Here is a 15,753-nt window from a genome sequence, read left to right as displayed (position 1 = left end):
AGAAATGACAGGCCGACTGTTCCAAGAACAGAATTTTGATTGCACATAAGCCAACAGCAACATTGAGAGTACTTTGCAGACCAAAAGAACAAACCATGCTATTGGACAAGACCAATGTGGTCTACAAAATCCAATGCGGGGACTGCAGCAAACATTACATTGGCCAAACTGAGAGAAAACTATCCATAAGGATCCATGAACAAACAACCGGCTATGAAGCAGATGAGCAGCTCTACCCATGAAGATCAAGAAAGGCAAAAATCAGACTGCACATCAGTGCAAGTCATGGCACAAGCAAACAGCATACAAGAGAATCCCTAGAAGCATGGCTTTCCACAAACAATTCTGTAAACAAACATGTAGACCTCGATCCTATTTGAGTGAATGCAAGCAAAATTCACAACACATGAAGTTCAGCACTCAAACAGCAACAAGATTTCCTCCCCACATCACAAATGAGTTTCCGAAATTATGACAAATCAGCTGATTGATAAAGATATAAAGGCTACAAATTCAGAGGACACCAAAATTAACAGTGCACTGATGTCTCTTTGTATGGTGATGAATTACCATGGTCGGAGAACAAGTCATCGCAACTAATTCCTGTTTCTGCAAAGGAGAAAAGATTATATTTTCAGAATAGGAAATCAAAGTCACTAGAGATATCTTAGCTTGCATGAATATAGCACATCTTAAACACTTGTAAAATCTCCTGGCTCTCAAGACCTCTGACAATACTGATGTTCAAGCCGAATCAGCCACGAGGAGCCCAAACACCAAGTCAGTCAATACTGGCTAAATTTGAAGGCATGGATGAGCATGTGATAATATACAAAAATGTCTTCTTATACAGTACAATGTAGAGCAAGGTTTTTCCCTATTTACGTTGTATAATTTAAAAAGGTCAGATTAAAAAGCCAAGACGTTTGCTAACATGATAAAAAGCAGTCAATCCCATTCCAATTACAGGTTGCATCATGAACATTTAACTACACACTTAATGATACCCATTCTTTGTAATTCCTTCCCACAGAGGTGAATGTTACCACAAGCAATCATTTCCAGAGCAAAGCTCTATATGCTCTGATACCAGAGTCATGTGCAGCATCTAACGTAACAACGGAAGGTTCAGCGAGGAATTACCTTTCTGCTGCTAACTGACATAAGGGATGATCTTCCTGGGGAGAAAGGTAACACTTTCCCACACCACCTCCGAGCACTCGTAGACTAAAGGGAGCAACCTGGAATAGGGGTGAACAGAACATAAAAACATGAACAGCTCCAACCGACACCACTTTCAACACATGTCAGTAAGGAGTCAGTAAAACATTAGTCACCACATCAATACCAAAGGATTATGCCACTTTAAATTTCCCCTTCCTTTTTGTTTTGGTCACTGCAATTTTCTGGCCCTTTATTTGCAATCCTTAATACTCCCACATTTTTCTCAAACTGAAGCTAAAAAGCTTTTTGAACTCATGTATACAGAATCCATGCAACACATCTGTTGATGAACACTCAATACAGTTCTCTCCATTGCCCATTGTCTCTGTCCGAAGAACTTCCTGACAGCCTTATATTTGATACTCACCAGCTTGAGCTTTTGCCTCCTTAAACTACTTGCAACGAGTCAGTATGAAATATTATTTACATTCACTATATATTTACTGTCATATAAAACTGTGCACTCTGCTCATTTATACGCTTAGAAGGCTGGAAGTCTTAGATTTTTCAGCCTTTCCTCAATTGTCTCCTGTTGCTTATCTGCCTCAAGTCTCCAAGGTTTAGGTTGATACTATGAGGAAGAGGGAAGAACTTTACTTAAAACAGCTGGACTTAAACACAATAGTTAGCATTGCTCCTTCCTAATTTTCCTATTTAATAGTTATTGATAGGATATCAACTATATTCGTTTTACCTCTAAAAGAGGAAGAGCTGCTGAAGAACATTTTCCATGGGTCAATACAGATGATAAGCACACAGCAAAATATAATTTTCAAAACTGCATTTCTCTGCCAATTACCTTCACTTGTGCTTACATAGAAAATTGGTGGAATACATTACTAAGTATTATGTGCTCTCATGCACTGGCACACATCAATCACTTCTATTGGCAGTAGATTGTAAACAAGCATGCAATACCCAATGGGGTGTTTCAGACTGGGATTCACAAGGAGTCCCAGAGCTCATTAACTTTCTGTCAAACACAGCACAGTTTTACATCTGCACTGTATATTTCTGCTTGCTTAATAGCACACATTTCTTTGGTTGTGTAGTTGCAGAGATAATTTCTGCTATGTTTATGCCACCTAAGTTTTTGGGTAATTGCTAGGAAAGTAAGCATAGTATTGGCAAGGAATTTTATGAGGAGGAAAACTTGATTGGAAGTTGGGACTGTTTCATCTTTTACTCTCCTCATCTAACTAAAGCAAAAAACAGATTAGTTAAGCAAAATCAATGTGAGATTGCATTTCTTTAAGCAGCGACTCACTATCACAGACAGCCAGCAGCTGCTCTCACCTCAGTGAACATCCCCGGCCTAAAGAGATGGCGCATCTTTTCCAAAATGGCTTTCTGCAGTCCTTCCCATGTTATTTTATGATCCAGGTAGAGTACAAAGGGGTGACCAAACCTGGAAAACAGATGTCAATTTTAATTAAAAAGAAAAAAATTAAAAAGGAATTCAGATATTTAATTATGAAGTGTCAATGATTGAGTGAGTTTATAGTATGATATTTTAACTCTCAATTTTTACTCTTCAAGTTCCAAACCCATTTTCCATATTCAAGCTCCAAGACCTGGGCCTCTGTAACAGTCTCCTTTGCAAATGGATACTCAACTTCCAATTAGTTAGGACAGATAACACCGCTTGCTGATGGTCACCAAGCATGAACCCACAGGTTGCGTGCTTATCCCCTTGCTCTTACTTTCTATGCACGCGACCATGTGGCTAAGCACAGCTCCAATGCCATCTTCAAATTCACCAATGACACACTGTTAATGGACAAATTACAAATGGCTAAGAATCAGCTTACCAAAGTGGGATGAGGTCACCTGGTCGAGTGGTGTCACAGAAACAACCCCTCTCCCAACTTCAGCAAAACTAACGAGCTGATTACTGACTTCTGCAAGGGGAGAGAGAGTGAACATGCAACAGCCATCTGGCTTATCGAGGTTGCCCTGCCATTTAATGAGATCATGGCTGATCTGACCATGGACTCATCTCCACCTACCTGCCCTTTCCCCATAACCCTCAATTCCCCTACTATGCAAAAATCTAATAAGCTACACAAGTAGAGGACTATGCCCACAGCATCACAGGCATGGTCTCAAGAAGTCAACATCCAAAGGCCCCCATCAAGTCATGCCATCTTCTCGCAGCTACCTCTAGATAGGAGGTACAAAGCCTAAAGTCCTACACCATCAGGTTCAAGGATAGTTATTTTCCTTCAACATTCAAACCAACCGGCAAAACCAAATTACAGTACAATTTAGCAACACTATGATTATTTTGAACATTTTGCACTAAAATGGACTGCTTTTATTGTCCTAATCATGTTTTCTTGTAAAAATGGTGTATTATTTATGCTTAATGTGCTTTCCTTCTGAATACTGCTTTTATGTCATGTACCTATGATGCTACTGCAATTAGCACTTCATCACACCTGAGCATACACGTACGTGCACAAACGATAATAAACTCTACTTTGACTTATAATGTACTCAGTATTTAACTGGTCAATTGGATTAAATAATGCAGTCAAGAGATTGATTTAATTGACCATTCCAACAGAACTATAGAATAAGAATTCCAAATTCAAATGCAAGCTTATGTTCATGAAAAATGGATGCAGACATGCCACAGAAAAGTTGGCATTAACTCATACTGCTCAGCCCATTAGAGGCAATAAGGTTCTCTAAACTTTTGCATTAGTTAATAACTGTAAAACTAACGAACAATTCAACATACTAACGGAAGGCCAGCTGAGAAGAGATCTGAAAGGTTTAAACATAGTCATACATTAGCTACATTCAAATAAAATCCTTTTATTGATTGATTTACTTAATTATTTTATTTTTTTTCCTCTCTCTCTCTCTGCTAGATTATGTATTGCACTGAACTGCTGCTGCTAAGTTAACAAATTTCACGTCACATGCCAGTGATAATAAATCTGATTCTGATGGCAATGGTCCACTCTATCAAGCAAAGCAATCATTAATTATGGCACACCTATCGTTAATTCCAAACCAAACCAACTGTTGGGTGGTAGAAGTAACATCTATCTGATAGAATATGACCCTCTAGCAATTTCATTTTAGCCAGATCATGGGGCAATTTAACATAACAGAAAGATCACTCTACATCCCAAACCCCCAACAAATTCTCACTAATAGATTGAGAATCAAGAGATAAATTAGCCATTCATGAAGATTAAAATTTTATAGTTCCAAAGACATTACTGTGCATGAAAGATCAGTGAACCTTCACAATCCAGAACATTTGTCTAAATATTAGACAAATATGAACAACCATTGAACTTTTGAAAAGGATTTCACAACAATGCAAAAGATTACAGGAAAGCCTTTAGATACATGAACCAAAGTACACATTTTCCAAGTAACCCAAACACTTGGTATCTAAATTAAAGCTGCCTTCAGAAAGGCTATTTGATGTATTGAGACTGGAGTTTTGAAGAATATGAATTGACTTAATGAAACAAATATTCTAAGATTTGACAGGATAAATGCTGTGAAGGAATTTAATCTTGAGGAAGAATCTAGAAATACAAAGCTTAATTTGGAATAAGGAATCAGGTGGCACGGTAGCATAGCTGTTAGTTCAACACTTTACAGTGCCAGCATTCGGGATTCAATTCCCACTGCTGTCTGCAAGGAGTTAGTACATTCTCCTCTCGACTATGTGGGCTTCCTCCCACATTCCAAAGACATATGGGTTAGGGTTAATAAGTTTTGGATATACTATGTTGGCGTCAGTAATCAAGTTTTACTGAAATCAAAGAAGGGGGTGGTTACATGAAAGAGCAGACTAGTCATGATATTCTATAGCAGGGCAGACTGGAGAAGCTATCGTCTACTTTAGCTCACAAGTTCTACTCCCATCACCTTTTGGTATGCATGGAACAAATGTGGAAAACTATTCTCCTCCCCTCTAAGAGGAGGAAAACGCAGATCTAATACAACATGAATAGGATGAGGCTCATCCAGTTGAAACTGAGGCATTTAAAGTGCTTCTTAAAAACCATCTCAATTTGTGTGCGATGACAGAATGATCTTGCACTTTAAACAAGTGATTCTGATCTTCCAACTGCTCACGACAGCAGTCCCCACCGTTCCCTACAACCAAAATGACACTTGGCATCATTTGTGTAATGTAGAAAAGAGGAGACGCTCAGAAAACAACAAGAGTTAACTAGCCAGTCTGTAAAACAACCAAAGACATGAGACAAAGAAATAAAATTTAGATGGCAAGTCCCCTTCTCAAAAATAAACCCAGTAGCTTTTATACCTGAAATAATTACCTTTTACCCTGTTGTCCAGTACAGCATAGATTGCATACCAGCAGTAGTGATTTCTCAGCCCCTAAACCCTTACTGTACACGTGTTCCAGTTTGATCTGTTTCATTCCTCCTGGAGGGTACATTGTGGACCTGTGACCAGTGCTGAACTGCAGATTGTTCTGATTTATGTTAGTAAGCATCGCTGAAAACAAACACAGAAAGAGGATTAGAAGTGCACACACAATTTTGTGCCCCTATCTGATAACTGCTAAAGGCATAATTGGAGATGAAGCACTAAGTCAAGAAAAGAGGACAGAAGCAAACTGTTCTAGCTAAGGCCCTCTCTTCTTGCCACACTCCCAATCATAGTACCTGCTGGGATGGGAAATGCTGTGGTGTGATACCTTTATTAAGGTCACATTAAAGGATATCAGAGAAGATTAGAACAGATTTGGGCAACACAGGGGTGCACTGGACAAGCACTGCTGCCTTCAGAGCTCCAGTAACCCATTTTTGATACTGACATCAGGTGCTGCCCATATGGAAGTTGCACACTCTCCCTGTGACCAATTTGGTTTCCTTGCACCACCCCCAGCTCCAGTTCTCTCCCACATCCCAAAGATGTACAAGTTAACTCAACACTGTAAATTAGCCCTGGCGTACACAAGACAATCAGAGGGGACACAACGGGATGGGGATGCAAGGGAAAAGTGCACATTAGTACTTGACATCTAATTGAAATGCACTGAGCCAAAGGGTCTGTCTCCATGCTACGTGATTGTGGCTGTACAGTTTTACATGCCCAGGTTATAAGCTGTTACACACACACACAGAATGCTGGAGGAACTCAGTGGGTTAGGCAGCATATACGGACAGGAATAAACAAGTCGACATTTCAGGCCGAAGCCATTCGTCAGGACTGGAAGTGGGTAGTGGGGAGAAAGAGTACAAGCTGGCAGGTGATAGGTGAAGCCAAGTGAGGGAGAATGTGGAATGAAGTGAAAAGCTTGAAGATGACAAATTGTAAAGGACGAGAAGGAATCTGATAGCAGACTGGACAAGCATGAAAAAGGAGGAGGTGGGGCACCAGAGGGAGGTGACAGGCAGGTGAGAAGCGAAGGAGATAAAGAGGGCAGCCGAATGGGAAACAGAAAAAGAGAGAAGGTAGAGGGGGAAAAAATTACCAGCAGTTAGATAATTCAATATTCATGCCATCAGGTTGGTGGCCATCCAGAGAGAATGAAGTGCTGCTCTTCCACCTGAGAGTGGCATTTTCATGACAGTAGAAGAGGCCGCAGACCGGCATGTCAGAAAGGAATGGGAAGTAGAATTAAAATGGCTGGCCACCTGGAAATCCTGCCTGTTGCGGCGGAAGGTGCTTGATGAAACAGTCCCCTAGTCTGCAGTGTAGAGAAGGCCACGCCATGACACCGGATATAGTGGATGACTCCGACATACTTGCAGGTGAAGTGTTGCCTCAACGGGAAGCAACACACATCAAAGTTGCTGGTGAACGCAGCAGGCCAGTCAGCATCTCTAGGAAGGACCTGACGAAGGGTCTCGGCCTGAAACGTCGACTGTACCTCTTCCTAGAGATGCTGCCTAGCCTGCTGCGTTCACCAGCAACTTGTTGCTTGAATTTCCAGCATCTGCAGAATTCCTGTTGTCCTCAACGGGAAGGATTGTTTGGGGCACAAAATGATGGCAAGGGAGAAAGTAAATAGACAGATGTAGCACTGACCCCACTTGCAGGGATAAGTGCCAGGAGAGAGACCAGTGGGGAGAGACCAGTGGAAAAGGAAGTCACATAGCAAGTGATCCCTGTCGAAAGAGGAGAGTGGGAGGGGTGATGAAGAAAGGGGGAAAGTGATGTAGTGGTAGGATCCCACTGAAGTTGGCAGAAGTTACACAGAAACGATGTGCTGAATACAGATAGCTACATTATGACAGGTGCAAATACAAGGATTTATTTTGAAAATACAACTGGCAGGGTGAATAAGCCAATGGATGTGGTTTGCTTGCATTTGATAATATTCAAAGTGAACATTATCAAAGTACATACATGTCATCAAATACAACACAGAAATTCGTATCACACTGAGGTGAGTACCACATGAAAAACTGCTATATAAGACCTACAGAGACAGGTGCATGTTTAAAAATACAGAAGTATGTTTAAAAAATAGAAAAATAGTAGGACTGAATGGGTTACTAGAGTGCTACAAAGAACAGTAATGGGCCTTCAGCTATTTATAATGTACATTGATGAAAGAATATGGTATAATGCAAGTACGTTATTCATATAGATTTGGTGGGAAATAGTGAAAATGCAAGGAGTACACAAAGAAATAAAATTGTATTAAAACACAAGCGAAAAAGTGTGACACAAGACTGCAGATGCTATAACCTGAAGCAAAATAAAAACTGGTGGAGCAACTCAGCAGGTAAAGCATTACCTGTGGAGATGTTGGTAACTTGGGTAGAACCCCTGCATCAGAACAGAGTAGATTGAGAAAGTAACTGTCACGGAGGAGAGGGGCACAAGATAAAACAAGAGACCTGTAGGTGATACATAGGCCAAGGTGAGCAATAACAGGCAGATAGGACCAGGTGGAAAAGGAGAGTGGTAAATCGAAAGACAGGCTGGAGCAGGAAAAACAGTCAAGGAACTGACTGTTTCCATCTCTCTCGTTCTGATCCACCCCAGGTCATCCCATTTGTTCCTTATCCAATACCCCCCATCTATCCAGCCATCTACAGTACCTATAAAAAATATTTTGCCCACCCCCCCCCCAAGAATTTATGTTTTATTGTTTTACAACATTGAATCACAGTGGATTTAATTTGGCTTTTGTTGACACTGATCAACAGAAAAAGGCTATTGTCAAAGTGAAAACAAATCTCTGCAAAGTGATCTAAGTGAATTACAAATATAAAACACAATAATTGATTGCACAAGAATTCACCCCCTTTAATATGACACACCAAATCATCATTGACCGTTTTATAAGTTACATAGTTAAATGGAGATCACTTGTGTGCAGTAAAGGTGTTTCAATTGACGGTCATAAAAATACACCTGTATCTGGAAGGTCCAACTGCTGGTGAGTCAGTATCCTGACAAAAACTAAACCATGAAAACAAAAGAACACTCCAAGCAACTCCACAAAAAGGTTATTGAAAAGCGTAAGTCAGGAGATGGATACAAGGAAATTTCCAAGTCACTGAATATTCCTTGGAGTACAGTTAAGTCAATCATCAAGAAATGGAAAGAATATGGCACAGCTGTAAATCTGCGCACAGCAGGCTATCCTCAAAAAACTGAGTGACAGTGCAAGAATGGGACTAGTGAGGGAGGCCACCAAGAGACCTATGGCAACTCTGAAGGAGTTACAAGCTTCAGTGACTGAGATGGGAGATACTGTGCATACAACAACTGTTGCCCAGGTGCTTCAACAGTCTCAACTTTACAGAAGAATGACAAAGAGAAAGCCACTGTTGAAAAAACTCTCAGGATATCTCACCTAGAGTTTGCCAGAAGGCATGTGGAAGACTCTGAAGTTAGCTGAAAGGTGGTTCAATTGTCTGATGAAACCAAAATTAAGCTTTTAGGCCATCAGACTAAACACTATGTTTGGCACAAGTCAAACAGTGCACATCAAAAACACACCATCCCTACCATGAAGCATGATGGTGGCTGCATCATGCTGTGGGCATGCTTCATTGCAGCAGGCCCTGGAAGGCCTGTGAAGGTAGAGGGTAAAATGAATGCAGCAAAATCCTGGAGGAAAACCTGATTCACTCTGCAAGAGAATAGTGACTTGAGAGGAGATTTGTTTTCCAGCAAGACAATGACCCCAAGCTTAAAGCCAAAACTACACAGGAATGGCTTAAAAACAAAATTAATATCCTGGCGTTGCCAAGTCAGTGTCCAGACGTCAATCCAAGTGAGGATTTGTAGCTGGACTTGAAAAGGGCTGTTCACTCATGGTCCTCATGCAATCTGACAGAGCTTGAGCAGTTTTGTAAAGAAGAATGGGGAAATTTTGCAGTGTCCTGACATGCAAAGCTGATAAACACCTATCCACACAGACTCAAGGCTGTAATTGCTGCTAAAGGTGCACTTACTAAACTGACTTGAGTAATTATGCAATTATTTTGAGTTTAATAATTGTAATAAATTTATAGACAAACACATAGAAATTTGCTTTCACTTTGACACAAAAGTCTTTTCTGTTGATCAGTGTCCCCAAGAAAGCCAAATTAAATCCACTGTAATTCAATGTTGTAAAATAATAAAACATGAAAACTTCCAAGGGGGGTGAATACTCTTTAGGCACTGTATCACCCATTTTCATTTCCCATTCTGCTCCCAAAAGCACCTACACATCATCCACTCACAACACACCAGGTCTCTTCCCCCATCTCCCTCTTAAATGGTTCACATTATCACATTTATCAGGAGGCCTGTGGGTGCTGATTCTATATTCTGTATGCAATATACAGATAATATAAAATCAAAAAGCAACATCCTGCAGATGCTGGAATTCTAAAATAAGAAGAAATACTAGAAGCTCATAGCAGGTCGGGCAGCATATATGGACAGAGAAACAAGTTAGTATTTCAGATCAATGCCTTTATCTGAAATATTAAAAAAAAAATCACTGACATGATATGTTAACTCTTTTCTCTCTCCATTGATGATGCTTAGCCTGCAAAGTACCTTCAGCATTTTGTTTTTATTGTAGACATACGTTTCATGAGCAAAATAAATATTTTGATGACATGTTCAAAACAACTCCACTATTGAACACCTCAATTTTCAAAACTATTCAAGGGTGTTATTAGCTTCATCTCTTACACAAACATACCTTTTTGGCCAATGTAGACATCAGGTGTCTCGAAAGCATAAATGCTATCATTTTCATGAACAGTGTCTAAAGGATCAGTATCACTGAATGTACGATGGAATCCATCAAAATAAATTTCTGTTAGAACAATCTAAGAAGAAAAAAAAATAGTAAGTGATGAAGCCATAACATTTGACTCAAAATAAGTTTCAACCCATTTAAGTTACTTCCACAGTGACTGCAATGCATCTTAGTAACAGAAGCAAACTTAAAACAATAAGCCCCGGAGTTTCTCCAACTCAAATTGCGCAGGATGCCAAGATTCAACGAATGTCACATTGTACAATAGGTCACCTTTAAAAGAGAACGAGGTTACAGCAGGCCAAATGAACTCCAGATTCCTGATATGTTATACACATCAGCTTTGAGACATAATGGAACTGAAACCGAGAAGCCATTAGTTTTGTCCCCCAAGGATTTGATATTGATGTTAGAGTTTCGAACATGAAGTGTTTTATACAGTAAAGAGACAGGCTCTTCGGCCCAACAACTTCACACCAACCATCCATTTCTTTTAATTCTACATTAATCCCTTTTCTTTTTACTCACAGCATATACTCAATTCCCCACAGATTCTACCATTTGCCTGCAGCACTAGTGGCCAACACGTACATCTGTGGGACAAGAAGCACTTGGAGGAAGCCCAAACAGTCATAGGGAGAACATGCAAATATGCAGGGACAGGATGGAACCTGGGTCACTGGTGCTACTTTCACACACTTGTGTGATGAAGTCAATGCACAGTTGATTTCTAGATACTAACATAAGCAGCTAGAATAACTTCTCTGTTCTGATATGGTAGACTTTCCTAAATTTCCAACATTTGTGCATTTCATCCTCCCCTCATCCCACTATTTGATTTACATGGGATTTTGAACATGATGCCTTGGTTCTCTTGGTTACACAGGTTCTGCTCGAGTTTTTGTGTGCTTACCTCCCTGCAGTTCAACATGTTTGTCCTATTGTACATGACGTTGTACCTCATCATATCCCCTAATTACTACAAAGCTTTTTGGGCAAAGCAAGTACACTGGTTAAATTCAGAGGCCCATTTTTCTACTGCAAGGCCTTATGGTAGGTCACTTACAGTGCAAGTGACAACATTTATAACATTTTTCCAAAATCTCTTCCTGAATTTAAGCTGTAGCATTCCCTTCCAGAAAGCAAGTGCAGGCAAACTGTACACTCCTTTAAAAATAAAATTCAAACTAAGTCTCTGGAAAGAATTGAGGCCACCAAGCAAAGAGGAACAAGTTCAGGGGCTGTTTACAGATTGGGCATTGGGAAGATATATGTCATTATTCAAAATTACCAATCAAGGATTAGCAGCACCAAGACAAATCCTGATTGACAAGCACAGTAATGATAAGCAGGAAATAATACAAGTATGAAAGATTCTAGAATGCTCAAATATTGATTTCACAACAGGCTAGGAGTGCAGTAAAGTTACTAGGTGTGCAAAATCTTGACCCAAGGTATAATTTATGGAGAACCTTACATGCAAAACTGACAAGCACGAGGACTGTTTCAGCCAGCTCAAGGAGAAGCAGCCAGGAAATAAAATCTTTCTACTTGGGTTTCATTAACCAATACCACCAACTTAAAAACCAGATCACCTTTTTAAAAAGGTACATGGAATGAATGAGTTATAACACTGACTACACCAGAAGACGAATGAATAATCTTTAATCCTTTATTATGATGGGACTTTGAAAATTCCTTCTCCTTTGTCAGTTACTTCCAGTTAAAGGAAATAAGGACTCAATTTGCCTGAGGAGGATGGTACAATGAGGAGAAAAGAGAATTCTAATAAGGTATTTGAGAAAGGGGAAAGCTTTGGCAGATTCTTATGGATTAGCTGAGGTGCCAGGTGTTGTAATAAAGCAAATGATGGATCAGTTAGGGAGATCCTACCCCAATACAATAAAAAAAAATGAAATAAAGGACAACTTTATTTCCTTATTCTTCTCTCCCTGCACATAAAATTAGAAGTGTTGCAGGCTGTACTTAGAGTACTTAGCTATTGGCAAATCCCTTCTACTTTGTCAGCTAGAAATTCAGTAGCTAAGTGTAGCATTTTCTGCCCTCTAGTGATAAAGATAAGCAATGCCAAAACACAACTTCTGTGGACTTTACCTGATTGCCTCAAAATTTTCAGTGTCTGCTGAAATATCTTAGTAATAGTTTCTACAGGAGATTTTAAAATCTTATCCATTTTTTTCTTAAATCAGCATCCTGGTAAAACCAAAAGAACTATAAAAGTAGAGACTAAACAAAGGCTGGGGATGTGGGAGCAGGATTCAGAGTTCATGTAAGGAAAATGTTATTAAAGGGAAAATTCAAGAGTTTAGAGCAAAGCAGGTATCTATAGACAATAATAATCAGATTAAGGAAATGATAAATATTTAAAAGCAATAGTGCAAAACTAACATGATTTCCAGAATGGAATCAAGAGGTAGTCAATAATTGTTTTCGCAATTGGTAGCTGGTGACTAGTGGTGGGACATTTGCAGTTTGACATATACGTTATTAATGGAGATTCAAGTACAATTAGCAAGTTCACAGCATACAGAAAACTTGGTGTTTATGGTTATAAGGAGGGTAGTCTTCAGTTAATGCACTGATTATAGGGGCAGAGAAATAAGAGAAGAAATATAATTGTTAAAGTGACGCATTTGGAATGACTAATAATGCTAGGATATATACACAACTGGTAGGACACTATGCTGCAACAATTCATCACTGAGTCCCATGTTTCTGTTTTGGCTGTAGAATGTTTTGAAAGTATTCTGTTTTCCTACCAGAGTGAGTAACCTTGAATTTTTCCAAATTATATTTTATCTCCTTGCTCACTCAACTTGTTTACATCTTTGGTGGCTCATCCTCGTCACAGCCCGTGATCCCAATCTTTATACTTAAGATTGCTGTTGATACATTACACTGTCTTTTCAACAGAGTACTGACATTAATAACCGTGCCAACATGATACTGACCAATGTTTTCTTCCCATTTTATTTCCTATAGATAATCCATTTCCCCAACCTAAAGGTCCTTTAAATCATGTAACACGCTTTCGTGTAGTGACCATTTTAAAGCTTTTGAAAATCCATTTTCCCTGTATCTACCCTGCTAGTTCAACTGTCAAAAACAAATGGAAATAAGTTGTTACAGATACTGGAAAACTCAAAAGTGGAGAAATCAAGACAGGCTGCAGTCATGGAAAGAAAAATGAGTTTTTTCCTACATATTTTGCTTCACTTGCTCAGTCTTTTTAGGGTTTTTGAAACCTTTATTGTACATTATTTTTTTATTTCATTAGATTGTTGATTCCTTTTACTGACATGATTTTCTAAAGGTCCTATTACCATGTGCTTAATGGAACACGAATAGCATTGAAAAGTCTTCAAGCTGAAACATTGACTCGTTTCTCTTCACACAGGTGCAATCTGACCAGCTAATATGCAAAATTGATGCCATTTGATTGGCTGATTATAGATATTTGCATTAACGAGTAGGTGTACATGTATACCTAAAGCATCCACTGAGAGTATGTTTAAGGATTTGGCTTCTTTGGTAGAGAATTCCACAGACTCATCCATTTATGGAGACTCCATCCGAACTGGGAAAAGCAACACAAGAGTCTCTAGCCATCTCTAGGTCTAGATGATCAGATTTAGATTAGATAGATTAGATTTATTTGTCACATGTACATAGAAACATACAGTGAAATGCATCATTCATATGATGCGCTGGGAGGAGGGGCAGCCCGTAAGTGTTGCCATACTTCCAGTACCAACATAACATGCCCACTACTTACTAACCCTAACCGTTACTAACCATCTAGAAGGAAAACAGAGCACCTGAAGGAAACCCATATTGCTAACAAATGTTGTCCATATTGTAGAGTCATAGAACACCACAGCACAGAAACAAGCCCTTCGACCTATTTAATCAGTACCCAACCATTTATCTGCCGAATCTCATCCACGTACCCAAATATCCCTTAATTGTTGAAATGCAACCCACATCCACCACATTCCACACACTCACAACTGAGTGAAGAATTTCCCCTCATGTTCCCCTTGAACATTTCACCTTTCACCCTTAATCCATGAGCTTCAGTTCTAGTCTCACCCCCATGTCAGTGGAAAAATTCTGCTTGTATTTATCTATACTCCTCAATGTTGTCTACCTCTATCAAATCTCCCCTCACTCTCCTACACTCGGAAGGAACTGTCTATTCAACACGTTCTATTCAACCTTGTCCTGTTCTACTCAACCTTTCTTTATAACCCAGGTCCTCAAGTCCAGGCAACATTGTTGTAAATTTTCTCTACACTCTTTCAATTTTATTTGCATCTTTCCTGTAGGTTGGTAACTAAAACTGCACACAATACTTCAAACTAGGCCTCACCAATGCTTTCACAGCTGCAACATAACATCCAAATTCCTGTACTCAATACATCGATTTATGAAGGCCAAAGTGCCAAAAGCTCTCCTCATTACCCTACTTACTTCCAAGGGATTACGGATCTGTATTTCAAGAAGTCTCTGCTGTACCACAACTTCAGTACCCTACCATTCACCGTGCAAGACCTACCCTGGTTGGCTCTCCCGAAGTGCAACACCTCACACTTACCTGCATTAAATTTCATCTGCCATTATTCAACCATTTTTCCAGTTGATCCAGATCCCGCTGCAAGCTTTGATCATCTTCCTCACTACTTATTATTCCTCCAGTATCGGAGTTATTCACAAATTACCTGACCCAGTTTACTGTATCATTAAGATTGTTAATATGGATGACAAACAAAAACAGACCCAGTACCAATCCCTGTAACATACCACTAGTCACAGGGCTCCAGTCAGAGGCAACCATCTGCTAACTACACTCTGGCTTCTCCTGTGAAGCCAATTTACTACCTCATCTTGAATGCCAAGTGATTGAACCTCTTGACTAACCAACCCCTAAAGCAGGACCTTGTCAAAGGCCTTGCTAAAGTGCATGCAGACAACATCCATTGCCTTGCCTTCATCACTTTCCCAGTAATTTCTTCGAAAAACTTCACACAAGATTGGTTAGACACAACCTGCAACGCACAAGGCCATATTGACTATTCCTAACCAGTCCCTGTCTTTCCAAATACTTGTATATCAGGACCCTTGGAATACCTTCCAACAACTTGCCAACTTCTGACGGCAGGCTCACCAGCCTATAATTTTCTAGCTTATTCTTAGAACCGTTCTTAAACAAAGGAATAGCATTAGCTGTCCTCCAACCCTCCGACACAGCTACTGTTAAGGATGTTTTAAATAACTCTGCC

General features: G+C 39.7%; 1 protein-coding gene across 3 annotated transcripts in view; it reads right to left on the bottom strand.

Annotated features, from left to right (window-relative positions):
• usp31 (ubiquitin specific peptidase 31) overlaps positions 1 to 15,753 on the bottom strand; it is a 165,804-nt gene that overhangs the window by 37,498 nt on the left and 112,553 nt on the right. For all 3 annotated transcript variants that reach the window (XM_072268484.1, XM_072268482.1, XM_072268483.1), the window contains 4 exons: positions 10,391 to 10,520; positions 5,541 to 5,721; positions 2,521 to 2,632; positions 1,144 to 1,241 (listed from right to left, as the gene is read on the bottom strand). In XM_072268484.1, the coding sequence (XP_072124585.1) occupies positions 1,144 to 1,241; positions 2,521 to 2,632; positions 5,541 to 5,721; positions 10,391 to 10,520 (521 nt within the window). The remainder of the gene's footprint in view (positions 1 to 1,143; positions 1,242 to 2,520; positions 2,633 to 5,540; positions 5,722 to 10,390; positions 10,521 to 15,753) is intronic.

The sequence above is a fragment of the Mobula birostris genome, chromosome 9, assembly GCF_030028105.1.
Source record: "Mobula birostris isolate sMobBir1 chromosome 9, sMobBir1.hap1, whole genome shotgun sequence".
Taxonomy (NCBI): Eukaryota; Metazoa; Chordata; class Chondrichthyes; order Myliobatiformes; family Myliobatidae; genus Mobula; species Mobula birostris.
The sequence above is the reverse complement of the archived record's forward strand: the minus strand, read 5'-3'. Positions and strand labels throughout refer to the sequence as shown.